We start from the raw sequence: 27,827 nt of genomic DNA on the forward strand, positions 1-27,827 counted from the left end.
ATTTTAACGAATGTAGGGATTTGACCGTCCAATCCCAGTGTAGAAACGAGGCGGGGCTTAGCGTTACCAAGGCATGTCTTGAGTCAAGTATAAAGGGAATAACATGGTGTCCCAGTGGCTGTTTATGTTTACTTAAAGAACAGATTTGAAAGGGCGTTTTTACAAGACACTACGGGATTTCATTTTGTAGTTCCACAGTTGTTGTTTTTTTGGTGCACTTTAACTTTTTTTATGTTACGATTTACAAGACCTAGCTAGTGGCATGTAAATCTCATACTTCACTAATGTGCCAGTCTTACAAATGGAAAGGGGGCTTCACTTTGGAAACGTGAGCATTTCCCTGGTGCTCCTGCTGTTGCTGAAATCGCTCACTGGATTCGGAACCACGCACGCTCACCAAGGCTCAGCCATCGGGGGTTCGGGGTCGACCTCGGAGGGGGAAGATGGTGCAAGAAGAAGAGTCATGGAGTGCGGCTTGGAGAACGTGGGCTCCTCTCCGGTCATTGTAGCAGACGTTACCGTGGAGGATGACGACCCCGGGTCGGAGGCCGACGAGTCATTCGGGGAAAGTAACGGAAACGTCCAACCGAGAAGGTACAAAACATTTTATTTTATTTTAATTAAGTGTTACGTCAACTGTTAAGTAACTGTTGCAGCCACGAGTATTGTTACGCATGAAAAATGTTTAACGAACGAAATGTGGACGAACCCCAACATGACAAACTCAATTAAATGAAGAAAAGTCTCTATTTTCTTATTTAAAGCAGCTAAAACAATCGCATTGATTGACAGTCTCTCGCTAAGTATTCCTCCTCCGAAACTTGTTGTGGTTGTTGTGTCGCGCCTCGTTCTGACGTGTTTTCCAGCTCGTCCTCCCGGATTGTGTTGATCCAATCTGATGGAAGAAATGTTAAGAGTTGCCATCAAACTGTTGTGAGCACAAAACATCAAAAAACAAAAAGTGTGACTTCATGTTGGCGTGTCAAAGTTTAAAAAGGCGACACGCGGATAACTGGAACTGGCTGATTCTGGAGACATGATAGGTGTTGTGTTTACGCATCATAGTGTGTTTAAAGTGACCGTTTTTAGGAAATAGACTATAAACACGCTCCAGTTCATCGACCACAAGTGTGTGTGTGTGTGTGTGTGTGTGTGTGTGTGTGTGTGTGTGTGTGTGTGTGTGTGTGTGTGTGTGTGTGTGTGTGTGTGTGTGTGTGTGTGTGTGTGTGTGTGTGTGTGTGTGTGTGTGTGTGTGTGTGTGTGGTGTTGGATGATGTGTTCCTGCGCGCTGACAGCAGTCTGTAACGAAACCGAAGTTTGACATGGAATGAGCTGACATGTTCCTGGTTGTGATCTTGGTGTTTGTTAGAAGTCATGCACGTTAACAAAAAGCTGGAAATCCAGGTGAGGTTGTAATCGTGCTCGTCACTCAAAGGTCAGTGAAGTCCGCATATCTGAGAAGTTGCACTTGTTTCAGTTTGATAAAGTAGCAGGTTTGTGTCGTGGTGGTTCTGTTGTCCGACAGAGATCCCTGTGCGTGAAGGGGACCTCCCTAATCACTTGACAACAGAGCCCGCGTCCACTCAGGACCCTCCGCTTATCCCCTCCTGTCAGCAGATAGGCTGCTCTCAGCTGGGAAAATAAAGTAGGGAAGTTGTCCCTTTTATTTTAATCAACCACAGTTAATTGGGAATTAATATTTGTGGCATTTCAAAGCTGTGACAAAGTGTCTGCAGCGTAATGTAAAGATGTCCAAAGGGTTTGACTTCACACGGTGACATGCTGTCTGAGGTCTGTTGTTGTTTATCAAAGTAGAAATAAGTCGAGTATCTTCAGATAGACATCATGGTCCTAGTTGGGGAATATGTCTGGGAGTTAACCTGAAGGCAGTTCAGTTGTTATCAATGAGAAAGCATGCGATGGGCGCTCCACCACTCAGACACCAAGAACACAAATCGAACATGACAAGTGCACGCTCATATTCTATGGCTGTTGTGCAAAGACATGTCGCTCAGCTGAGGAAGAAATCCCCGGGATCCTGTCAGTCAAAAGTTCAGGACTTCACACAGATTTCAGGTTAACCGAACCCGTCAGACCTGCTGCTGCTGCCCGAAGTCAGACGCAGCTCTTGGCGCAGTGGGCAGGGCAATTGATTTAGTCTTCCCTGGTAAACAGCAGGTTCTGACGCCCACCTTAGATGTTTGGCGCAGTGTTTTCTTCATGATGTTCCATCTCTCTGCCATATTTGTTTTTATGTACCAGAACCATCACAGACACTTTTGAGTGCGATGCAGCGTCTACATTCCTTCTTAGTCCGGCGAAGCACATCAGGCCGTTCCCTAAATGATTCTCTGTGTAGTTCTCTACATGTGCCGCTCAGTCAGTCAGAAGATTGAAAACCTTGTTGAAGTCCAACCTCTGTTCTTGCCGTTTGTTACCGTAATACTGAAACTTGCTGCTGTGTCTGCCGGTAAGAACAACAATGCAGCATGATTCCCCATTTGCAGTCCCTCTGTTTAATCTTGCACCTCACGGAAAGGCTTCCTGCATGACAACCCCCACAGCCTCGCGTGTTGGTGCTTGTTATTTGGGATGCCATACTAACCCAGCATTGTCACAACAGGGAGCTGCCGAGCAGTCGGCCCCACGGAGCTCCAGTCGAGACCAAGAGCTGTAATTAATTGTCCTATTTGTTATTTTGGAAAAGACAGAGGAAAAAAAGAAAAAGCTGTTTTACATGATGTTTACAAGAATGCAGTGTTTGTGTACACCGCTGCGCTGCTCACGCCCACTGCACCTCCTCACACACGGGTCAGGATAGCAGTGATGTGAAGTCTCTCTGGCGAGAGGCAGGAGGATCAGGCTCCTGCCTCTCGTACAGTACCAAGATGAAGTAGAAAGTAATTGGCGGAGCAGTTTGCTCGGGCTCTGCAGAAAACACTCCAGAGCGTCACACCCTGCCGCTGCTGAGCTCTCTGAGCCTAAACGTTCGATTCCCAAACACACAAACCCACCTGCGTCTGTTTACCCTCCTTTCTCACGTTGGCCCAGCCTGTGGACCGCTTTCTCTTTCCCGTCTCTCCTGATCTTTCTCATATACTTAGTTTGTCTGCCACCACGTATTGGCTTTGCGTCTCATAACTCTCATAACTCTTTGGTTAATATGTACAATATGTCGTCCAAAGCATCAGCGGTTTAAAGTGTTCCTTTCCCTCTTTTGGTTTTGGTTTATTACATTAAAATATTCTTGAAATATTGGCACAAAAGTCAGTTTTCCGTACTTGTCTAATTGTGTAATGATCTAAGTACATTGAACAAAGTTTTTATTTCTGTGAGTTTTCAAAATGCTGCCGCAGAGGGTGTGAGTCTGCAGATCATCGATAACAAGCAGTAAACACTGACGCGGAGAAGTCAACAAGATAAACAATTCACAAAGCCTCTCGGGAGGCAGATACAGGAAGGCTGAACAGGTGAATTATTCATTCAACAGCCGTCTGTAAAACAACACGTGTTAAAGATGACGGCTTCAGCTGCGATAATAACGAGCTCATAATATAATAATGAAGGTTGTCTTCTTAACTTGTGTCAAAACACAAAGGCCTTCCATCGCATCCTGTCTGTCTCTCTGCCTGGATGTCTTTGTTGAAGTCTGTCTCTCCCTCGCATTCATTCTTTGTCTCTTGCTCTCATCCTGACTCCCTCTCACACACACACACACACACACACACACACACACACACACACACACTCACACGCCTTACCTCTCACACTCCTTCCCCAATGCTCTCCCTTACCTTCACACACACGTTGCTTTTTAATGTCACCCCTTGAGTATATACTCTACTCCATGCTCTGTTTCCATCCATCTGTCAGGAGAATTGCCGGTGAACTTTAAAAATGCCACGAGAAATGAAGCATGATTTAGGTATGTTTCTTTCTTTAGGCTAATTTAGACTTCCAAAATGCCAGAAAACACATTTACAACAGAGGGACTCATGTCTAAACGTGGTTTAACAAACACAGTGATGACCGTGAACTTCAGAATAAAGAAGAAACCAGCCGCGACTTCAGTGTCAAGCAATAAAATAGAACCTTTTTTGGAAGTAATTGTTTTTTTTATGTCCAGCATTAATTAGGTCATCCTTTTGAAAAGGTATCGCTGTTTGCTTCTGTGACCTTTCAAGGCTTTTACCTGCGGCGGCTGCTGTTCTCCACGTCAGACAGACGAGGTCCTGTGATGATAACGGCGTTAACACACCCTTGATCAACTTCACAGAGTCACTGTTTCAAACACGCAGAACAAGAGTTCTGGCCTTGTTCATGGCACAGAATCCAAACATATGAACCCGCGTTGCCTCTGAAGGATCGCTATCTCTTCTCATGCCTCTCCAGCCCGGAGCTCTTTGTGTCGGTCAGAGAACGGAGAGGAGCGCTTCAAACGCAGACTCTGGAAAACATTTTGTGCGGACGTCTTGAAAAGCAGTCTACGCTCAGATGTCACATTTTTTAAAGTTTCTGTCAGTTGCAGTCGTTTGGTTTTCTTTTCATCCTCCGCGCCCGTGTCCTGTAATCTATAAATATTCGAGATGTTCACTTTGATCCGGCCTTCAGTTTGTGACGAAAAGCTGACGGCTGTCGCCTCACTTTTACCGCTGCCATCTATACGTTACAACCTCTGCTCTGGAGACATGGTGTTTACGTGTGTGTGTGTGTGTGTGGATGTGAATCATGCATGTGACGGTTTGACGCCTCTGCCAGTGAGTGCTCCATGGGGGGGGGGGGGGGGGCCTCCAGCACCTCAGGGAGCACTTGGAGGTGAGAAGAGAGAGGACAGCAGCTTTGTTTGAACCTGCCCCCCCCCCCCCCCCCTCAGGGCCCTGTGTAGCGGCAGCAGCTCTTCTGGGCCGCCGTGCTTGCCGGCTGGCTCCCACCAGCCTACTGCTTAGCAACAGCCAATCCGCCGAGCCGGGCGACTTGTCGACCAATTGCGTCGGAGAGACGGGCTAGTGCTCTGAATTTGAGTTGGCCACATGGGTCTGTCTATAGTTAGGTAAAGGGGGAGGAGGAACAGTCTCTTTTTATGTTTTGGAGGGGAGAGTTCATTTCCCTGTTTTGTTTTTCTCTAACTTCCAGTCGTCCACTTCATGTAACCAGGGAGATGTGGAAGGTTCTATGAATATAAACTGTCCCCAAAATAACAGGGCAAGATGAGAATGATTGAACTCACTGTGAGAAGTGTTACTTGAGCTCTTGTGAGTGTTTAACTCCATCTCTGTTAACCTATTTCATCCTCGTCGTCTTGTCTTTATGGAACCATGTTTGCATCCGTGTCTGGTGCCGTTTCTCTGTCTTATTCAACTATTTCTGATTTCATTGCTCTCTGTAATGATGTTGACGTTGTTGTTCAGTGTGCAGACGTTACTGATGGTGACATGTGATCATCTTTAGTGTCTTTGCCACTGACTTCCTGTGCACTTGATGAACACTGTCTGTTTCATAACCAGTTCTTCATAAATAACATAATTGTTTTGAATATGTTATCAGGAGGAATGGGTTTATTGGGTCAGTGGCTATTTCGGTAAGTCGGCAGGACCCATCCTGCAGCACTGCAGTATGGGTGGGGCAGAGGCAGAAAGGTGGGATACTCTGAGAGGGAGGGAGGGAGGGAGGATGAAAACAAGGAGCTAGCTGGTGGTTAGCAGGGCCATGCTGTCTTGTTTTCACTCTCGGTGGCTCCTCACTGCTTAGCAACAACGAATCAGATCCTCGGATCAGAGTTGCAGCCCAGCCAATCAGCCGGCCATAGAGTTTGGATGAGAGAGAGAGAGACTTTTTAATGGTGTGTTTTATATCCGAGTACTAGAAGTTTTTTCTCAGCCACACCCTCTGCTCTCTGCTGCGGCGGTCTGCTGCAGTGACCTGATGGATGTGAGGTCGGTGTTTGAAGCTCATCTTCATCAGTTTGACAGCTGCTAAAACAAAGATCACTTGTTTATTTACCGGGTTTAGAGGACAGGTGTTACAGCTGTGTCATCTGGGATTAGTAGGTGCACTTTACTTTATTCTTAGACATTTAATCTTGTAGTCATTTATACAAGGCATTGTTAGGAACATATTCATGTTTGCCAAAGAAAAAGACAAGGTTCAGGTTCTGTGCTGTGTTGTGCTAACTGCCTGCAGGCCCCTCTTTACACATCCTGGATGAGATTACAGGATTACCATTTATCTGAACGATTTAAAGACGTATTTGATATTTGGCTTCATCCGTTCGCTCTGTAATCAGGCTACTTGTGTTGTTTTTCTGATTCAGAATAAAACTTATCTGCATGAATGTGCACAGGAATGCACTTGACCCCCCCCCCCCCCCCCCCCCCCCCCCCCCCCGCTGGTGCAGCTGTCGGTGCTGGGTGCGGCTGCCTCAGAGCTGCATCCATAACTTTTCTCCCCACGTGCTCCCCATGCTCTCGTATTTTTGTTCTGCCTCTCTGTGGCTGCGCGGCAGCCGAACTCTCCACACTCCAGCGTGCATCCAGGCTGCTCGCTGTTGCATGGTTACAGACACTGCTGCCCCGCTATTGGCTCAGGGTCTGCGGAGCTGCCCACCCCGTTGGCTTGGCGCAGAGAAAAAGAGCGCTCCCATTGGCTGCCGGGACAGCGGCGGGCTGTTGCGATTGGTCCGGCTCGTCGGCTCCCGCTCCTTGGAGACTTGGCCTGTGTAAACATCCTGGTTGCTTCTTTCAATGGAGTGTGTTTACCAGCAGCCCGGTATCGGCGGTGTGTGTGTGTGTGTGTGTGTGTGTGTGTGCGCAGACTGAGGCGGAGTGTCTCTGAGGAGCAGAGTCTGGTGAGAGCGAGGCTAATTGGCTCCCTGCTCCGCCATACGCTTTGTGATTGAAGAAGCAGTCTGCAGTATTATGACACTTTGACAGCATTACAGGCGAGCACGCTAACAGCCCTCTGTCTGCTGGCAGCCTCACCGCTCGCCTCTCTTTCTCGCTCTTCTGTCTCCATCCCAACGTCTTCTTCGGCGTCTCCGCCGCCCGACTCTGTCGCAGTCGGCGTCTCCGGCCCCACAGGCTCCGCGTTATCCCCTTTGGTGGCGAGCAGCGCGGCGGTGTCTCGGGGCCCAGACGTGGAAAATAAATTGCCTCAAGTGGTAAATGATACAGTAGGCTGTTTGTTTTGTGTGAGTCGTTTTCATTGTTCGGTTTAGTACTATTTTTTATGGCTACTCCCCCCCACCCCCCTCCTCGTTTTCACCATTACCATCATGATACCTTAAGTTGTAGAGTGAAGCCCCCCCCCCCATCCTTTATCTGGAGTACAAAGACTCCACAAAAGCCTTTGATCACGATGGAATTCTTCTATCTCGTGCTCGCTCTCTCTCCGTCCGTGATGTTGAACCTCGGTGACTTCTTCTCCCTCGCTTTCACATTCACAGCATCCCTCGGAGGGGGCGGGGCCATCCGAGCGAAGGCCGCCAAAAGCTTCCACCCTCTCACGAGCCGACTGCTTAGCAACAACCAATCAGCCTGATATTTGTGGCAGGGCCTCGCAGCCAATGGAGAGGATGAGAGCGGGCTTTAGCGCTGCCTTCTCATTGGTGGCTGAGAGGAAAAACAATGTTTTTCTCAGAGCGCTACACTCCAGCGCGAGTGGCGCTGGTGATAATGCTTAGAGCAGATTTGGGGAGATAATCTTGGCTTTGATGGGGCTGAAAGACACATGGCTCATTATTGTTAAGCGCTCCTATTTGCAGTTTTATGCAAACTTCCAGATCTGAAACATCTAGCTGGTCCAGAGCAGTGAAGTGTAACTCCCTGTGAAAGTGTCAGGCTCTACAGCGGGACGTAAGAGAAACCTTCCTAAGATTGATTTGCGCGCTCTGAAGCAATCCATTGCTTAGTTGTCCTCGGGCTTAAACATTCTTGAACACGCTCCTTCCCCTTCAACACTGGAGTGTTCGATAGGTCAGATCAATGAGGGATTATAGCTCGTCCGTATCAATTCACCCGCTTCAGTTAACAACTGTCACAGTGCACATGAATAAAGATGATTGAGGCTTTTCTTTTATTTCATCGTGTTCTTTTCAGTCTGAGATGTGAAAGTGAACATGTGTAACAGCGCGTCTTCCCTCAGCAACTGCTGTCTTGGTGCCCTCGGGGGAAGCAGTTAAAACCCTCCATATGCCCCAGTGGCCCACAGAGGGAAGCCGCTCGCGTCCCAGCTGGGTGGATGTGAAGCAGTGGGTGCTCAGAGACGGCGTGTGTGTGTTTAAATAAAGCTAAGAGCCCCGTTGACAGCATCTCCTCCAGACAGATAGAAATCAATAGTCAGGAGGCGGCCCCCGCCAGAGCTCGGGACATGACTGACAAGCAATGCGGCAGAACCCTTAAGCGCTGGGCGAAGGGTGGGGCTGGATGTCTCCATTCGTTCAACTCACTTGGACTGTTTTTAGCCTGGAGTTACTCGACCAAAGAGAGAGCAACCTTTAACGCATCTTGCTGTGTGGGCACATCCAGAGGAATGGAACTCACTTGGAGCGTTGCTAGTTTACTACTGATGGAGAAACCCCCTCTTCAAGTTACACTAATTCAAACAATCTTCTCTCCGAGGTAAAGCGTGCCGGTGCGGTGAGAAACCCGTGGCCCATACATCATCCAAAGGGAAACGCTTTCTCCCCCTGCGTCTTATTTTTAGCTTCTCGCTGTGTCTCTGGTAACAATACCTCTGAATGAAATATGTGGAAGATAGTTCCACTTCATTTTGAAATAACAGAACTCGGTATGAAAACATCTTTTGAGGAATCAATGTCATTTTCGCCAGTGATTCATTATTTTTTATTATGTCCAACGGGGTGTCATCCACGTCGTGCGTACTCACAAACAAAGGTCTGAGTTCAAACACGGTTTGGTTGTTTTCCTCACAGCACTGATGTGTTTCTCTCCGAGCACGTCTTTGTTTGGCCGCCAAGCCAATATTTGTTCACACTCATTTTCTGCCACGGCTGGAGAGAAGAAAGCCCAAACTAACCAGAAACATCACTGAACGAATCCACCGACTCTGAATACGAGACGGTCTTTGTCGACGCATAAAACATTTCTTTGAGGTTTTACATGTAAATGAGGCTGATTTTATGGCGGTAATAACAGTTTTAAGCCCGACAAAAGTCTCCGTGTCAAATCCCCCCGTGTGCTCTTAACAGTCGCCGTTACCATCTGTTTCACAGCATCATCAGTGGGCTCTGCAGACCTGAGGTGCAACAAATGTATGTCCACTGGTTTAAAATGAGGACTTAAGGACATAATGGAGCCAGCGTTTCTTCATTTTGTTTGTGAGACTGATCTTAGGTGTAGGGGGGCTTTGCTCTGATCGCATGATGGGCTGTGAGTGATGGGGCTGTCATGCACAGGTGTGCCGTTGGCTGCAGTTGAAGGTCTGCCTGCTTGCTCAATAAGGTTGAGGACTAGCGAGGGAAAGACAACATCTGCACCTCCACTTAACAATTCCTCTTCCTTCAGTGTTTTGTCTTTGACTGCATTAAACGTGAGCCCTCGGTGGGAAGACGGGGCAGGTTGTCGGCGGCGGTGCCCCCGGCTGAGAGGACTGTAAAGCTGTAGTGAGTGTCCACTGGTACTTCTGTGGGCAGCGTGCTGACGTCTCTGTGTTCTGTCCCCAGGTCTCTTGTGATCATCAGTACCCTGGACGGGCGGATCTCTGCTCTGGACCCTCACGACCAGGGCAGGAAGCAGTGGGACCTTGATGTCGCCTCGGGGTGCCTGGTGTCCTCCAGCCTCAGCAAACCTGAGGTAGACCAACCTTTGCATTACGTAAACCAATGTTAAAGCAATGCAGGTCTTGGTTTATTTGCCCTTTTTGTCCACATAACAAATAAAGACGGTCATTCTTATCCATAGTCAGTGTGATGTATGCAGCAGATGGCGGTCGGTTCGCCCCCATCAGGACCAACGCTGTGGACTGTTGTGGGCACCAGCAGAATGCCAAAATAAATCAGTTCAGGTGCACGCTGTATTTATATAATATTTAGAACATCTCTGCTGATTAACCTCGCCTTGAGACAGCTGAAGCTGTTATCTGTGCTCTTGCCGAAGCCACCAGGATCTAGTGTTACTTGGCCCAACACGTGGGTTGCTGGTGCGACTACTGTCTCCACTAGTAAGCACAACACAAAGTAACTAACAGATGGAGGCAGCGGTGGACAGCATCCCTCTGTGTTCTGTGAGGTAAAGCTGTTTCTGATGGAGTCTGGTGGCTCCTGTCTGTTTCTACATACTGGGAGAAGTACCTCATCCAACCAAAGTAACCAAAGTCTCCCTTTAGACCGGTTAAACAGAGGCTGTGCAGCTGATGAAGACCGTTTCCACAGTCCGGACATATCAGTGTGAGGTTAAGGATGCAGTCTCAGAACACACACGCTGCCTCCTGGCTGTCTGTCTGCAGACAGTAAGGCAAGGCACGTTTATTTGTATCGCACATTTCAACAACAAGGTAATTCAAAGTGCTTCACATGAAACCATTAAAAGCATAAAGGCAAAAGTAAAGGAGATTTAAAACATACATTGAAACAATAATCGATGTCTCCCTGAGACATTACGCTGCACGCAATCAACCACACACTGCTGCAATTCTGCAATTCTGCAATGACTCGCACAGTAAGACCAACAAGTGAACTCAGAGCACTTTGAACAGTCAACCAAGGGCTGCTGCTGCTTACGATCATCTCATGTACACACACACACACACAGCAGACACCCCCACACACATGTGAGGGGCAGTTTGCCTGGAGGATGAGCCTCTTTGTTGACTGTGGTGGTTTACACATACAAGCACAGCAAGACCCTCGTCTGTCCATGTACACAGAAGCTTAAACCGCCCACACCGACAGGCTGCGAGTGAAGTGCAGCCGAGCGCTGCTCCCCCAGATGCACACTCGACGCGCGCTCGTGGTTCCCTTTGATGTGGACTCGCTCTGCGGGAGAGTTTCGCCTCGGATACTAACGAGGGTCTGGGTGGCGGCTGAGCTCCGTGTGATGTTGGTCCGCTGGTGCTGGTGAGGCCTGTTTGAGTGTGATGAACTCGTGGCTCTGGCATATGAAGAGGTTTCTGCATTATTAGTCTGGTATAACAACAACAAAGCAATCCAGAGCCGGTTCATGACGTTTAACACTTGTTGACATGTGAATCAGTCCTTTGTGGTTAACACGGAATACCCAGCTCACCTCTGGGAAGTACAAATGAAAGATCGCTCTGCTCAAAAGAAAAGTGTTAAAAATGTGTATAAAATATCTACAACAATCCAAAGACAGCAGCTTCAGATTCACTCACGTAGAATAAATGAGTCGTTCATCATTCTTACATTCAGAGCTTCTTCTGAGGTTTTTAAATGAAGCTTTGAATCTCTGTCGTCATATTTTACGACGTCGTCACCCTGAAAAACAAATGGTTGATCTTTGAATAGATCGGCGGGTGACTGGTTGTGCTTCAGGGAACAGTCAATAAGGACTCTATAATAAACTTCTATAATAAACTGTGAATGTGATGGTGCTGCACCGCCTCGTTATACTGTGTGAGCCTCAAGCACGAGGTCCCGTCAGATACAACAAGTTGTGAACTGTGGAAATAATTACATCGACCTTATTTTAAATACATTTTTGCTTTTGGGCTTTTCAACAGTTTCATCATTGTTGGAAACATAACATAGTGGAGCCTGTAACTGTGCAGGAACACTACCTTCAAACTGTAAATAGACATAAAGAAATGAATTTGGTTTAGAATGCGTTTCCAGTGTTTAAGGACCTATAGGTATGTTTCTTAACGTGCCATTGAGCCGGAGAGGTCTGCATGTGCTCGTCCCAGCCGAACGCCACAGCAGCTCCGTTCCCTGATCGGCAAACCTACAATTAGGAGGGAACCAATCACTGACATCAGCTGCTGCCGGAGTGAGCGTCGAATAAAAGACACGTACTGTGCTTCAGATGGTGCCGAGCTGCTGTGTTTCAGATCAGAGAACCTTTTTTTCTGGGGTCCTCTGGGGTTCTGCAGTGGAGAACCCCTGAAGGTTCCTCGGAGCAGGCTGTGTGAGCGCAGTAGCTTCTCCGCTGGATGCATCGGCATGTGAAGAAGACCTTGATAACACAGTTGCTCTGCTGAATCACGAGAGATCTCACGTTTCAAGTTTAAATTCTTTAGAATATTCAGACATTGAACCATATTAAAATGTTCTAAATGAATCAAATGAAACCACACAACCAGAACAATAAACCAATCTTAACATAAAATGTAACCGGTGAAAGTCAGAGCAGGTTAGAACAGATAGCAGAGCAGAGTTCTCCTCTACGTCCGTGTTCAGTGTGTGAGACGTCACAGGAAGTGTCAATGAATTCACAACATCCTAGACTGTCATGGTGTGACAGAGGGGGTGTGTGTGTGTGTGTGTGTGTGTGTGTGTGTGTGTGTGTGTGTGTGTGTGTGTGTGTGTGTGTGTGTGTGTGTGTGTGTGTGTGTGTGTGTGTGTGTGTGTGTGTGTGTGTGTGTGTGTGTGTGTGTGAGAGACTCCCTCTATCTGTGCGTTTTCACCTGTTTGCTTTCATTTGGCTGACAGAGTGAAGAGATGCCTGTCAGCTCTGAACCCGATGACTCGCTGTGACGTCATTTGTTATGGTTCCCAGAGTTCACTAGTGTGTGTGTGTGTGTGTGTGTGTGTGTGTGTCTTTCATGTGTTTTCTGCTCATGTGCTTGATGTAAGTTTCAATCTAGCTTTACCCTCTCTGCCCTCCCTGACCTGGGATGCCTGCCTGCTCTGTGTGTTGGTGGAGGAGGAGGAGGCCCCCCCCCCCCCCCCCCCACGCCTCCTCAGCCCTCAGCTGCGTTTTCATTGGAGAATGCCGGGTCCCTGAGACCCCAGTCTGCTCGGTGATTAGAGGCTGGGGGGTGTCTGCCGGCGTGCCATTGGCTGGCCTCCACAGGCCGGGGAGGAAGCAGCCAGTCAGCTGCTGCGTGTGTGTTTGTGCCTCTTTCTGTTTTTTGTTGGTGAAATGAGGGACAGCAGAGCCACAAACAGCATTGTCTGCAGAAAAAGAAGCCATCACTTCAGAAAGCCAGGAGTCGCTCCGGGGTGTTGGGGGGTTACATGGAGGGAGTCTGTGCCAACATGGAGTGAGTCATGCGGGGGGGGGGGGTGGTATGGGGGGGCATTAAAGGGATGAAGAACAGGGGGGGGGGGGGTGATTAGGGGAGGTGAGGTAATGCCTCAGACCAGAGATGATGTCATCACATAACAGACAATACAGACAAACACACTCTCTCACACACACACACACACACACACGCGCACACACACACACACACACACGCATTCCTCTGCCGGCATGCGGTGTAAATGAATGAACGATGAGAGAACTTCATTGATCAGCGCTACAGCGACTAAACGATTGATGGCCGCGCTGTGACGAGCAATCATTCTTCCAGCGTGGTGAAGGAAATGAAAAAACGCAAGACGGGCGATATGTTTGGCAGAAAGTCGATCTTTGTTTTCTGGCCACTCGGGTTATATTTTCATGTGTTTTAACTTCACCTCTCTCTCTGTCTGCTGCCTGTTAACTGAGCGGGAGCCGTGTGGGCTGACACTGTGTGACAGGATCACCTGAGCGTCAGCAGCAACACACAAACACACGCCCGACCCCCCCCCCCCCCCCCCCCCCCTCACCCCTCCCTCTGAACCTCCACCCCCTGTGTCCCATGGGGGACGCAATGACATGACTGCAGTAATATCAGATACTCATCAAGTGTTCCAGCTCATCAGCACGTCTTTGGATGAATGCCTCCGTTAGAGATGTGTGTACAGAACGAATACCTTTTAAAGCACCACTAATAAAGATAGACCCTTACAGATGAGCTAATAATCATCATAGTACATCGTGCTATAGTGTAGTATAGTACATAACCTCATGCTGCCTGCAGCCAACAGATGGATGCCTGAAAATAGCTGAGTGGTAGTGGTAGTGGTAGTGATAGTGGGTCTATTTGTGAAAAAAGGGCGCATCCGCATATTCATGAAGGAGAAGAGGGTTGGAGACGTGAATGGGTCTGAGTTATAGCTCATAAAACATTAATAGGCATTGGAAATTCGTAGCAAAAGAGACACGAGGAGAAAGAAAGCGTTTGTGCTGAGCAGTCAGTATTTTTTAATCACTGAGAATATTTTCTGTAAGTGGCTCTTTTTGAATCTTTAGTTCAACTATTCTCCTAAAAATATAAAAATATAAGCTCTTTTCTGATTTGTTTTCACCTGTTTTCAAGATGTAGCAAAAATATGAAACTTAAAAGAAGACAAAAGAAAGACGTGTTAAACCAAAGCAGTTGATGCACACAGAGGATCACCAGTAAAGGCGTTCGGCCGTTTTATTAATTTATACACGGCTCATCAAAGAACACCTTTAACTTGCTTTGATGTTTGTTTTTCATTAAATCAAGAACTTAATAATTTCCTCAAACCTTTCTGTGATGCTTCACAGCTACACATTTTGAATAATTAACAAATTTCCATTTTAATGAAAATCATTTTCTTTTGCAATTTCATGCAGGATTTCTATAAACTAAAAATACATGAGTAGATTCACCCACCAGTGGGAAATGAAATGCATCTCACATAATATTCTGCATGTCTAATGCCTAAAGTCATAGGAAGTGTAACACTGTGAGCTGGATTTTAAGGACCCTCCCCGAGTTTTGCGGGCCGGTGCAGGAGCCGGTGGAACCACGAGAGTGTGAGAGTCTGTGGGCACGGAGGGTGTTGGGACACTTTGGATCAGAGACATGGATTAGGCCATCGGGAGCGGGATGACTCATCCACAGCAGAAGTCCCCCCCCCCCCCCCCCCCCACACACATACCAGCATGGTGCGATGTGATGGTCAGATTCTTACCCCTCCTCCTTTCACTTGCTAAATTTATCCTCTTGTCTCTGAAGCACCTCCCCCTCCTCCCTCTAGAAAGATGACATCACCTCTGCTCTCTAGTAAATCATCCTGCCACACATTTATCACTTCTGACATGTTTTAATCCACCACAAAGCAAGTACACCGGCGTTTTATTTGAAGAGTCTAAATATGATTTACAGCTCAACGGTTTGACAGCAGCAGCACCTGACGTGTCCATGAACCAGACACGGAGTCAGTGATAGTCCAAACGCTGCCGCTATGTCCCTGAACAGTTGGTTGAAACGAGTGAGTCACGACTGGACGTCCAGATTCTTGACGACAGTCTTTGTATAACAATGACTGAAGTGAAGGAAACAATTGTCCCTAAACCCACTGACGAGCTAAAGCTGCGGAGGCTAAATCAGGATTAGGGCTCAGGTTCTTTTGCAATGATGTCATCCTCGCTGGGCCCTTACAGTGAGCACCTAATGACACACACACAAGATCCAGGTTAATTACTGAGGCTCTTAGTTGTGTAATGGTCCCACCAATCGAGGCCAAGTGTGGGCGGAGGTGTGTCGGCCAGTGGTTTTGTGTTTGAACGATTGTCTGTCTGAGCTAAAAGAACGACATTCTAAAGCGTAAAAGATATTCCAGATGATGTGTGTGAAAAGCTGTTGCATCAGACGGTTCTTTTGCCAAGGACAGTGTTGTTCAGCAGATTCTTAGACCTTCAGACTTCAAGCCAAAGGGCCCGAAAAGCGACTTTTACATCCCTCTAGGAGAGAGGACTGATCCCTTTCTTCTGTTGTGCTTTTCAAACTCATTCCCATCAATTTGTTTTTTGACACGTAGTCAATCGACATCAACTCCTGACAACCAACGTGTTTGTTTCTGCAGGTGTTTGGCAGTAAGATGGTGATCCCGTCACTGGACGGTGCCTTGTTCCAGTGGAACCGGGACAGGGAGAGTATGGAGGCCGTGCCTTTCAGCGTGGAGTCCCTGCTGGATTCGTCTTACCGGATCGGGGAGGACACCGTCCTGGTTGGGGGGAAATCGCTCACTACCTACGCCCTGGGAGCCTACAGCGGCAAGGTCAGTGAGATCCCTTCGGTTGAAGCTCGAGGTGTGTTGATTCATTTTGTTCTCGCCACATGCAGACGGTATAATAACCCTTTTGTTCCCCTCAGATTCGGTACATGTGCTCCGCGGGGGGCTGCAGCCGCTGGGGGGACGAGGAGATGGAGGCCGAAGATGTGCTCCTGCTGCAGAGGACCCAGAAGACGGTGCGAGCCATCAGGCCGCGATCAGGGATGGAGAAGTGAGTTTCATTCGACCGGTCAATCAGCCGCTGCAGCTTGTGTGGCGTTCCATCGACTTAACCTTTCAGCCGCGAGGAGCGAACACCAGCATGTCTTCTGTGTTACCTGTTGGCTTTACCGCACTGACCGGATCATGAACGTACAGCAGATTTGATGAACGTTCTCATGTTTTACAACGCGTGGTATCGCTCTGGATTCCAGGTGGAACTTCAGCGTCGGGAACTTTGAGCTGAAGCTCCTTCCCGAGACGCAGTCTGGCATGAACTTCCTGGAGGGAGAGGTGGCGAACGGCGACGCCTGGAGGGAGAGCCAGCGGGTCATCGCTGACGAACCAAAAGAGACGGAGGACCAGCAGAACCAGAATCTGGACCTCGTCATCAAAGTGTCTGTTCCCGATTGGAAGGTCATGGCCTTCAGCGCGGCGCCGGAAGGCCAGCTGGTCTGGGAACGTCAGGTAGAGATGTTATGAACATTTACACTCGGCGTGTTTGCAGCGGTTTGTTTACTCGGTGAAGTGTACCGACTCATTCTGCGGCGCCTGTGTTGTGTAGTTCTGCACACCCATCGCTTCGGCTTGGCTGGTGGGCGGAGGCAAAGTCACACCCATCGCCCTGTTTGACGACAACGCCTACAGCAACCAGTCGGAAACTGACGAGGAGGACGAGGACGAGGACTCCCAGCAGGCCAGAGGAGCAGAAGAGTCCAGTGTTTACCTTGGTAAACAAACACAGACGCTCACACTGCGTGCTCGTGCTCATTCATCATGAACTACCAGTGAATGTCGTACGTGTCTTTACTCTTTGGTTCTATCAGGGATGTACCAGGGACAGCTCTACCTCCAGTCTTCGGTGAGGATCAGCGAAAAGTTCTCTTCCAAAGCTATCGGATCGGTCAAAGACATAATTCCTCTGCCCACAGTCAAGTGGAAGCCTCTAGTCCGTAAGTCCTCACCTCCTCTGTCTAACCGCCCAGCCATGGCTTCATTAGCATGGCTTTAATGAGCAGCCTTTTGGACTTGTTCCCTGTTGCTCCGAGCTTTGTCTTCATTCCCATTAATGTGTGATTTATCTTGTCCTTGACACAGATTCCCCCTCTCGGACACCAGCCCTGGTCGGCTCTGATGAATTTGACAAGTGTCTGAATAATGACAAGTTCTCCCATGAAGAATACAGCAACGGAGCCCTGTCCATCCTTCAGTATCCATACGGTGAGGTCCTGATACTGGACACAGGGCTGCGAAAGACCACAGTCAAGTCTCGTGTACGAAGAAAAGTGAATTGGCTGAGACGGACGAAAACGAACGTAAACCCGCTGATCGTTTTCCTGCTTTTCTTCCCCGTAGACAACGGCTACTACTTCCCCTACAACAAGCGCTACCGGGAGAAACGCGACAGCGCCGTCAGCCTGATCAAGGGGAGCGGGGCGGGGGCCGAGAGCCGCAGGAGGAAGGACCCCGTGCTGCTGCTGCCCTGGTGGAAGGAGATCCTCGGCACCATCGTCTTCTGCATCGCCGCCACCACCTACATCGTCCGCAAGTTCTTCCACCCTCCCGCCCCGGTGGCCTACGTGCGGGTAAGAAGCGAAGCACGCTCCCAGTGGCTGCTGGGGGCTCTGCTTGTCCTGTGATGTTGATGTGAGACGCGGTGAGCAGCTTCTGAAACCAGTGCGCACACAGAATAACAGCTTCCACCAGTGAATCATCATCATGGTTATGATTAACATTCTGTGTGGAGAGATGGCTTCATTTGATTTTGTCAAGGAAATATTTCCTCAAAATGTCTCTGAACATATTGTCCCGTCCACGTCCTCGGATGTCCAGGTTTTCATTTGGATGTTAAAACTAGGATGTACGACGGCATGTTGGGGCCATTGTAGGTCAAAAATGTAATATTCAGAGAAAAAATAATTTCCAAATTGAAAGAAATACATTTTCCAAGAAACTAAATTGCAAACTCTCTGAGATGACAGTGGAACCACATTACTTCTCCGTGACAAGGCCGGCTCAACCTTGTCGCACAACAGCTGCCGCAGCTGGTGTGTTGCGTCTGCAGCGGATGACCTCATCTCATCTAACAATAAGCAAATACTCCAGACTTTCAGCTCAGAAGCACCGTATTGTCATAAGCATCTGAGCTTTGAAGAGACATCGCCGTGAAGCGGAAACAGCGTCCGTCCTCCTCACGAGCCTGTGCGTGTGCGTTCCCTGTTTACCGGTGACGTCTATGCAGTGATGAAGGTCATCCAACCCTGCAACGTGAAGCCATTTATGACTTCATTATATCAGACAATATGTTTTTCAGAGAATGTCCAATTAAAAAAAAAAAAAAAAAGTTTTACCCTCTCTACTGTGTCTCGTAGTAATAACGAAATTCTCTATTTATTTAATATTTATTTATATTATTTGTATATAAAGCGGTCATATTTCTGAGCAGAGGTTCAACACATGTCCTGCCCTGCGTGTCCCGTGTCTCACATCTGTGTGTCCCATGTCTCACATGTATGTGTCCCGTGTCTCACATGTGTGTCCCGTGTCTCACATGTGTGTCCCGTGTCTCACATGTATGTGTCCCGTGTCTCACATGTGTGTCCCTTGTCTCACATGTGTGTGTGTGTCCCGTGTCTCACATGTATGTGTCCCGTGTCTCACATCTGTGTGTCCCGTGTCTCACATGTGTGTGTCCCGTGTCTCACATGTATGTGTCCCGTGTCTCACATGTATGTGTCCCGTGTCTCACATGTATGTGCCCCGTGTCTCACATGTGTGTGTCCCGTGTCTCACATGTGTGTGTCCCGTGTCTCACATGTATGTGTCCCGTGTCTCACATGTATGTGCCCCGTGTCTCACATGTGTGTGTCCCGTGTCTCACATGTGTGTGTCCCGTGTCTCACATGTATGTGTCCCGTGTCTCACATGTATGTGTCCCGTGTCTCACATGTATGTGCCCCGTGTCTCACATGTGTGTGTCCCGTGTCTCACATGTATGTGTCCCGTGTCTCACATGTATGTGCCCCGTGTCTCACATCTGTGTGTCCCGTGTCTCACATGTATGTGTCCCGTGTCTCATATGTATGTGTCCCGTGTCTCACATCTGTGTGTCCCGTGTTTAACATGTGTGTGTCCCGTGTTTCACATGTGTGTGTCCCGTGTTTCACATGTGTGTCCCGTGTCTCACATCTATGTGTCCTTTCTGTCCTCCTTCTGTCCCTCAAAGCAACGGAAGGAGTCGGAGACGCAGTGCCAGACGGACTGCAAGTTTGACCTTGAGGTTGTGGAATCCAAAGAGCCGGTTGCTGTGGAGACCCGTTCCAACGAATATGTGTCCAGGTACATCATCACAATGACATCATCATCAACACTTTATCATGACTCAGGGGAGCTTGACAAAACACCGCTGCTCCGCTGGGAGTTGTTATCCTCACGCCTGAAAGTTGCAGACGCGAGACTCTCACTCCGAGAGTCTCACTCCGTTTCAAGGTGTAGCTACAGATTTCGGCACTGTTACCATGGTGACCACTGGTCTTCCAGCCTGCCTGCCTCGATAGGACCAGACAGAGACGGGAGAGATGCGAGTCGTAGTGGTGCGTGATTGGATAACTCAGCTGTTTGCCATCGAGCTGACCCCACCCTGCCCAGCAGCACCTGCCACAGGGTCGCAGTGTCACTTTACACCGCTGTCAGCACATTGGCAGAAGTTCATTGTGGACATCCCAAATATGATCAGTCGCCATAATTGATGGGCCTTCACTGACCTCGTGTCTTCTGATCGAAGGGAGTTTGCATGTTTACATTCTTGAGCTGGATATTACAACTCTTCTCCCCCAAACATCTGATTAAGGGGAGCAGCTGATTAAGCCCCCCCCCCCCTGCTGTCACCACTTGCGCATTCTCCTCTTTTGATCCATCCCAAAATGACACCCGCCCCTCCCCTTTCCATCGGAGCTGCTGCTGCTGCAAACCGTGCAAATTGCTTTCGCCGAAAAAAGTTTCCCTAAATAAATGTGGTGGCGGCTGCAGCAGCTGAGCGGCGTGAGTCAGGATCATCGGGAGGCAGATAGAGATCAGGAATGGAGGCGTAACTCACATGTGCCCACACATTCCCTAATAAGACAGCCTTCAGTCCCCAGAGGAGCCTGAGAAGAGATGCTTCACCAGGGTGCAGAGCAGAACCCCCACAAACAGCCCCAATATACAACGCACATATCCACACATGTACAACAGGAAACAACGAATGAATACAGGATAATAGAGCAATGCATTTTTATTTCTCCTCCCAGGTACCTGACTGACTTTGAGCCGGTGCAGTGCCTCGGCCGCGGGGGGTTCGGTGTTGTGTTTGAAGCCCGCAACAAAGTGGACGACTGCAACTACGCCATCAAACGAATCCGTCTGCCCAACAGGTAGCGCCTCTCGCCGGCCACACCACAGCCCTCCTCTGTGTCGGCTTCCTGAGACTGAATTAAGTAAACTGCAACCTCCATGTCGAAACACACACAGAGGCAGAAGTGACAGTTTGGTACAAATAATAGCCATGTAGTCATACTCCTGCTGACGAGCATGGAAGTGTGGTGTTACGCTGCCGGCAGCGCTGCGTGTCTTCTCATTTCAGACCCCGTTGTTCACTGGAACATCACACATATCAAACCAGATTGTGTTTTTAGGAACAGTGTTTTTTATGAAAGCGCTTATTGAGACCATATGAAGATCATCACAGTCTGATCGTTATAGCAATGCCTCAAAAAATGCATCTAACAAACAGCAATGTCTGAGTAGGAATTCAAAGGATTTGTGTCGTGAGATCCTGGAAATGTGTCGCCCGACTTCTGAAGAACGTCGTGCCGGTGGTCCTGCATATGTATTCGCCTCTAATGCTCAGCTTCACGTCACACAGAGAGCTCGCCCGGGAGAAGGTGATGCGAGAGGTGAAGGCGCTGGCCAAGCTGGAGCATCCGGGGATCATCCGCTACTTCAACGCCTGGCAGGAGAGCCCCCCCGAGGGCTGGCAGGAGGAGATGGACCAGAGGTGGCTGAAGGACGGCAGGTTAGCCAGATTATTCTATATTCCTTAAACCCGTCGCCCTGTACAGCGCAGCAGGTCAGACATGTCCAGGAGCACGGCCATGGGGTCTGTAGTCAGGCCCCCCCCCCTCAGGAGGAATTATGGCATCGCTGACATTTATTACTCCCCAGACTTAACATCACTCGCCTCACTTCACTGCTTGATTAAGACAGATGTTTAAATGCCAGGGGATGAAAAATGCATGAAAAAATGAATTTCATGCATCCTTATTAACACACGCATGTTTGGGGCGGTTAACTTAAAGGAATAGTTTGGGTGTTTTGAAGTGTTTGTATGAGGCACTCATCCGTAGTGTAGTATGTACCCACAGTCGACGGTGCAGTTCCAGCACGGGGGCTGCAGCAAAACCTGGATTGTGAATCCGAACTTACCAAGTCATACAATAACACAAACGCACGAGTCGATCGAGTCAGCGGTAGAACGGACGCTCCCGTTCTCGAGGCAAGATCATGTTTTCTACCCCACTTCAAAACATCGACCCTATCTCCTTAAGGTCTGGTGTCTTTGAACCTGTTTGAGTCGGGCGGATTACAACTAAAAGTAGCACCAGAACCATCCAGAGAGTTACACATTCCCATCCTCTTCCTCTTGTGAGGCACCAGACGGTCCACAGCAAATGTTCCTCTTCCTGTGTTGGTGTGGTTACAGCCTGAACTGGACGTTTGCTTTGTTCCCTTCGTATGTCGTGAACTCTTTTGTCATCATACGTCTTCTGCTGGTTTGCACAGTGATCTTGAATGACTAGTTGTGATAGTGGTTAGTTTATTTTAGTAAGCCTGACAGCAACAACCCTCCTTTCTCTCTTTCAGCACCACCGACTGGCCAATGAGCTTCCTCGACCACATGGAGGCGCTGTCAGTCAAAGTCCCGGTGTCCAGCTCGGTGTCGCCGGTCCGACCCGGAGGAGACGTCCTGGAGGCCTCTGTGGATTCGCGGGCCCTTCTCTCCAGCAGCGCCGGCAGCGCCGACGATGGAGACCTGTCCTTCCACCCGCCGGGCCACGACAGCCTGATGTCTGAGCGGGACAGCCAGGCGGACCGCGACGCCTCGGACCCCCCCCACTCCTTCGAGCTCTGTCCCCCACGCGGCCCCAGCGACTGCACATCTTCTTCCTTTGACATCGTGTTCGAGGACTCGGGCTGCGACCGGGACGCCGACGCCGACACAGACTCGGTGTCCAGTGCAGCCAGCCCGAGCACGTCGACTGAGAAGAACAGCTCGTCTTCCTCGCGCACGAGACAGCAGGAATCCGTCCCGCCCTCCTCTTCCTCTCCCCCCCGGCCAACCTCCCTGACCCTGGCTATCCCCCCAACTCCTCAAACCCAGCGAGTCCAGCCTTCTCCTAAGGTCAGTCACTGATTACTGTTTGCTCACAATGACGCCATCTATCATTTTGGAACCTGCTATATTTACAGTACTTTCATGAAAAGTAAAAACGCTGCAGATGTTAACGTGAAGTATTGTCAGACGTAAAACCCAAAGCATTGGAACCTTGCCCTCCTTGTCTGCAGGTGTACCTGTACATCCAGATGCAGCTGTGCCGGAAGGAGAACCTGAAGGACTGGATGGCTCAGCGCTGCCTGCCGGAGCAGAGGGAGAACAACCAGTGTCTCGACATCTTCCTCCAGATCGCAGAGGCCGTTGACTTCCTGCACAGCAAGGGGCTCATGCACAGGGATCTCAAGGTGCACACACACACACACACACACACACACACACACACACGCACACGCACACGCACACACACACACACACACTGTCTGCTGCACAGGCAAGAGTTGATGTATTTAGCAATGCTCTCTGCCTTCATGTGCTTACTGACCCGTCTCCGTCGGTCCTCCAGCCCTCCAACATCTTCTTCACGATGGATGACGTGGTGAAGGTGGGAGACTTCGGCCTGGTGACGGCCATGGACCAGGAAGAGGACGAGGACGAGCCGAGCGCCCTGACGCCCGCCCCGCTGCTGACCCGGCACACGGGCCAGGTCGGCACCAAGCTCTACATGAGCCCAGAGCAGGTGAGCCGGCGCGCTAAATGTTTTGATTTTCACCAGAACAATAAACATAAAGTGAAACTATGACGGGATAAGATCTGATACCAACATGTATCTATGGGCGGAGTTAGTGGTTTGTTCTTCTACCTCTAAAGCAGGAACTCTCAAACTCCATCTGTTCCCTTTTGTCCCGGCAGCTCTCTGGAAACTCGTACTCTCACAAAGTGGACATTTACTCTCTGGGACTGATCCTGTTTGAGCTGCTGTATCCCTTCAGGACCCAGATGGAGAGAGTGAGGGTGAGTCACAAAGACACAATCACGCTTTCTCTCTCCTTTTATTCAATTCATGAAGTTGGCTTTTTTAACTGCCGAGCACTTGATTGTTCTAGTGAATGAGGAATGAGGAATGAGGTTGTGACGCATTAAAAAAAAAGAACATCACTGAAGTCAAAAGGCGATGTTAGCGAAGCGAAAACAAAATCAATATTTTACAAATGTGTTTTTAAAATACATTCATGCTGGAAGCAATTTCCCCCCAAAACCGAACTATTTCATTGGGAAACAATTCAAATGTTGAGATAATTTCCTCAACTGTAAAAGTAGTTAGAATGGTATGACTCCATAGAATCCCCACTGCTGGAGACCAGAGAGACTTCCTCATGAGCCAGTTTGTCTTTCTGCCTCTTGTCGTATTCAGTTCATTTTTCAGTTTTGTCTGGAAACTGTTTTGGGCAAACTGCAACACATCATCCTGATTGTCCTTTGAAGGACGGTTATTGTCTGTTTAACGGTAGATTGTGTGTGTGCGTGTGTGTGTGTGTGTGCGTCTGTGTGTGCGTGTGTGCGTCTGCGTGTGCGTGTGTGTGTGCGTGTGTGCGTGCGCGCGTTGGACCGGGCGTCTTTGTCTCGGTAACAAAGGGCCTGATGAGCCACCAGCAGCTCACAGGTGTTTACATCCTTTCTTCCAGACACTGACTGAGGTGAGAGCGCTGCGCTTCCCAGAGGTTTTCTCCAAAAACAACGTTCAGGAGGTGAGTGATCGTCTGTCGCCACCTAGTGGCTGAAAACGCAAACTGCACACGAACCAAGAACAATCCTGAGAACAAAGCTGGGAGGGTTGATTCTCATTGTGTAGTCTGTCACAGATTTAATAATCTGTCCACAACATTAACACCTCGGTGAATCTGATGAGAGAATCTATGAGGAGGTGTGCCCTCAGATCTACAGGACATAAAGTTAAACATGCATATCGTTTCACATTACACACTAAAGTGTAAACAGCAGCATTGTGACCGAGACATGATTTGAAAATATCATTTGTAATGTTCAATAATAATCCCGTTAGAATCAAACTATCCATATGTTTAAATAACCACTTAAATATGTTCTTTATACCACAGCAGGGGTTTGTGAGGGCTTGTTCACATTACCGTGTTCCCCTGTTCACTTTGTAATGAGATGAACATAATCCCATCGCATAATCACATTCTCCAGCACTGGAAATCCCCTCGCTCGAGTCCTGTTCTATTTTAAGATGTCCTGCACAGTGTGTACACCTGTGTGTGTGTGTGTGTGTGTGTGTGTGTGTGTGTGTGTATTATTTCATCATGAGTTTTGTGCGTAAATTTCAATTTCTACAGGTTTCCGCTGTGTCACACGAGCTCGAAGTGCAGCAAATCAGTTGCAGTAATAAATGACAATGTTAGCATTAGCATCGCTGTAGCGTGACCCTGCTGTTCCTCTGTGTGTCTGTGTGTGTGTAGCTGAGCATGGTGCGCAGCATGCTGTCCTGGAGCCCCGGCGAGCGTCCCGAGGCGGCCGAGATCACAGGGACTCCTCTCTTCCAGGAGCTGGAGCTGCCTTGCCGACTGGCCATGAGGCAGCGCTCCCGCACCTACAGCGCCTCATCCATGGGCCGCCCCTCACGCCAGACATCGTCTCACTGAAAGCCCCCCCCCCCAGCCCGAGAGAAACACCTCAGCCCCCTGTGCCATCACACACTGCCTCAGACTTTAAAACGCTCGAACGACAGAAACGTGCAGGAATTTATCTGCGCGGCTTCAGAGCAGCGAGACAAAGTCCTGCTCGGTTACTCTCCTCGGCAAACGCACACGCTGTTACATATTCGCACACCATCATCCCCACGGTCCCAATTTTAATCACACTTACAAGTGAGAGAATATTTTAAAAGCAACAGCCGTTCTGTAATGTCCACGACCAGACTTGGCTCAAGTGGGACAAGCAAAATGATTCTCAGCGGTTGTTTTAAACTGGCTCCGAGTGCCAGATGGGCGCTGTGTACTCAGCTATCGTCCACAGGACTTTGTAACTCATTGATTTGGGCGCGTTTCACTCCGACGTGGCTAACTCGATCATCTCTGAGAGGACAGACGGACGCCCCGAGAGCTCGGTTAACGTATGATTTGAACGCCGGTTGCGGTCACAGCACGCTGCGTGCAGCCAGTGTGCACTCACCCACGCTACACCTCAGGTATCACAAACCAAGAGGACACTCCAAAGGGGCCTTTGACGCTTGAGCATCCGCTCTGCCGGTGACCAGCACTGATCACCGGTACAAGCACTGTCCGGTGTTCTGACCCAATATGCCTGATTTGGGAGACCAAAAAAAAGACCATCTTTTTCTTCCCTGTGTTGGTTTTTTAAAATGAGAGAAGGTGACGTACTGCGGAGAGAAGAGTTCATGAACCCGGATCATCCGATATGATTTGCCTTCAGAAAGTGAATGAATGCTGAGCCACTGGCTCCGGTCCATTCTGCATGTCCCTGAGAGGGAAGTGAAGGGGTGAGTGTGAGTCCAGTACTTGGAAGCAGTTTTTCTATGTGTAAATCGACACACTGACTCTGAGGTGCATTGTTCAACACCTCCTCTCTGCTCCGTGTATATAATCCAAGGGGAGAAATCTGTTTATATCCTTTTTTTTCTTTGTTAATTCAGAAGATATGTTCGATCAATCCTGTACATATTGTAAGGCGCCGTTGCTTGTAAATGGCTTTTTCCATGAGGCAACTGTAAGATAGTGTGATATACTGCGGGGGGGGGGATCTCTGCCATTAACGGACAGCTGAATGTTCCAGTGGGACCTCCAGACACACGATGGCGTCGCCTCTTCTCGCTGTGGGAGAATGATTCTCAGTGTTTGTCTTCACATGTGTGGGCCACCGTAGGGGTCTGCCTGCTTCCAGCACCGGAGCAGAACCTGCAGGACCTGCAGGACCAGAGTGCCATTACAAAGTCACTTTTCTGTGACTGATAAACTCGCCTCACATTTCTGTGGGGGAATTGTGCCAGCGCGCTGCGACCCGTCCCGCTGGTGTTCCCGTGAAGAGGAGAACTCGCATTGAGTGGATGATTCTGTTTCATCACCTCTACGCCGCCACAGGGGGACCTGATGTTGGTCATGTGATCCACAGAAGCATTGTTTCATGTACATAAGACGTGCTGGCAGAGTCACATGACCCGCTTGTAACTTCACAAACTGCTAATTGTAATGTGCTTTCAATGATTGTACTTTTCTAAGAATGGGCTTCTCTCTTTTTGTTTTTTTAACGAGCGTAGTTTTCAGATTATTCTGCAGGTTTTTGATCGCTGTAAAGTCTTGACTGCGTTTGGTACAGGAAGTCAAACTGATGTTGGTTCGTCCGCTCGCTCAGCTCAGTGAAGATGAGTCGTTCTTCTTGTGAAAGGATCCGTTCTCTCCTCAGAGTTTACAGCAGACTGTACTCCACCACCAACAAGGCTGGAAACCGGAGAGCAGTTCCAGAAATGGCAAATCCTCAAGTCGGGAGGCGGAAATGTGAAACCTCGCGCCGCCAATTCAGACAAATGTTGCTTTGTGAACGACAGTGCGCGGTACGGTTACTGAAGTGTTGACCATGTACAACTATTTAGTTGAATTAATGAATCATTTTTCAAAGCAATTCAATAATGGATCCAGGATGAGTCCGTCTCTCCCACTAAGCTGGAATTAATTTGGAACTATTTCTGTCTATTTCTTAGAGAAATGTGATCTAAAGACTCGTCTGAGGAGGATTTGCAACAGGAGAGAAGGAAACGTTCACAACTCGACTCGCCTACAGTCAGCTCATAACATTACGACTTAAAACAGCATTATTGACGATAGTGTATTATATGAGGATCTAGAGATGTTAACACGTGCTCACGCTGTCGGCTCTTCTTGCTTTGTTAAATCGCGTTCGCCCTCCTGTCACTCCTGCGTCCAGGTGTCTCCTGAGCGGTTGCATTTGAACAATGAGTCCCTCGTCTCTGACGCCTGTCTGGATGTGTAGTTGCCTGTTTGTGTGCACAAACCCGTTCCCTTGTCCGTGTTGAATTGTAAATATGTTCATTTGCTTTATTTATGTTTTGATGCCGTGATCAGTCCTTTCGGGGGTTGGTGTTATTATCAATGCTCTTCCTGCGATGGAGCGCGTTGGAATATGATGACTTCTTACAAGTCTAACTTTAATAAACCG

General features: G+C 48.8%; 1 protein-coding gene across 2 annotated transcripts; it reads left to right on the top strand.

Moving 5' to 3' along the window:
• Window positions 1-101: 101 nt before the first annotated feature.
• On the top strand, window positions 102-27,827 carry eif2ak3 (eukaryotic translation initiation factor 2-alpha kinase 3). Of its 2 annotated transcripts, XR_013772684.1 has the most exons (19): window positions 102-594; window positions 9,680-9,809; window positions 15,839-16,033; window positions 16,129-16,259; window positions 16,462-16,714; window positions 16,812-16,977; window positions 17,074-17,199; window positions 17,345-17,467; window positions 17,603-17,832; window positions 19,473-19,585; window positions 20,536-20,658; window positions 21,150-21,299; window positions 22,148-22,685; window positions 22,850-23,023; window positions 23,182-23,355; window positions 23,529-23,630; window positions 24,302-24,364; window positions 25,097-26,136; window positions 26,520-27,827. XR_013772684.1 is itself a non-coding variant. In XM_079286267.1 (18 exons), exons 1-18 carry the CDS (start codon window positions 302-304, stop codon window positions 25,277-25,279), a joined length of 3,267 nt encoding a protein of 1,088 aa, XP_079142393.1. In that variant the 5' UTR covers window positions 102-301; the 3' UTR covers window positions 25,280-27,827. The 2 variants fall into 2 exon arrangements, 1 of the variants encoding a protein (XP_079142393.1); XM_079286267.1 differs by having other exon boundaries at window positions 25,097-27,827.

Source organism: Melanostigma gelatinosum (genome assembly GCF_949748355.1).
Source record: "Melanostigma gelatinosum genome assembly, chromosome: 16".
Classification (NCBI taxonomy): domain Eukaryota; kingdom Metazoa; phylum Chordata; class Actinopteri; order Perciformes; family Zoarcidae; genus Melanostigma; species Melanostigma gelatinosum.

Coding starts and splice junctions, on each gene's coding strand:
- eif2ak3 (XM_079286267.1), top strand. CDS start 302: ATGGAAAGGGGGCTTCACTTTGGAAACGTGAGCATTTCCCTGGTGCTC. Junction 16,260..16,461: donor CCGCGATCAGGGATGGAGAA/GTGAGTTTCATT, acceptor TCTGGATTCCAG/GTGGAACTTCAGCGTCGGGA. Junction 22,686..22,849: donor GAGTCCAGCCTTCTCCTAAG/GTCAGTCACTGA, acceptor CCTTGTCTGCAG/GTGTACCTGTACATCCAGAT.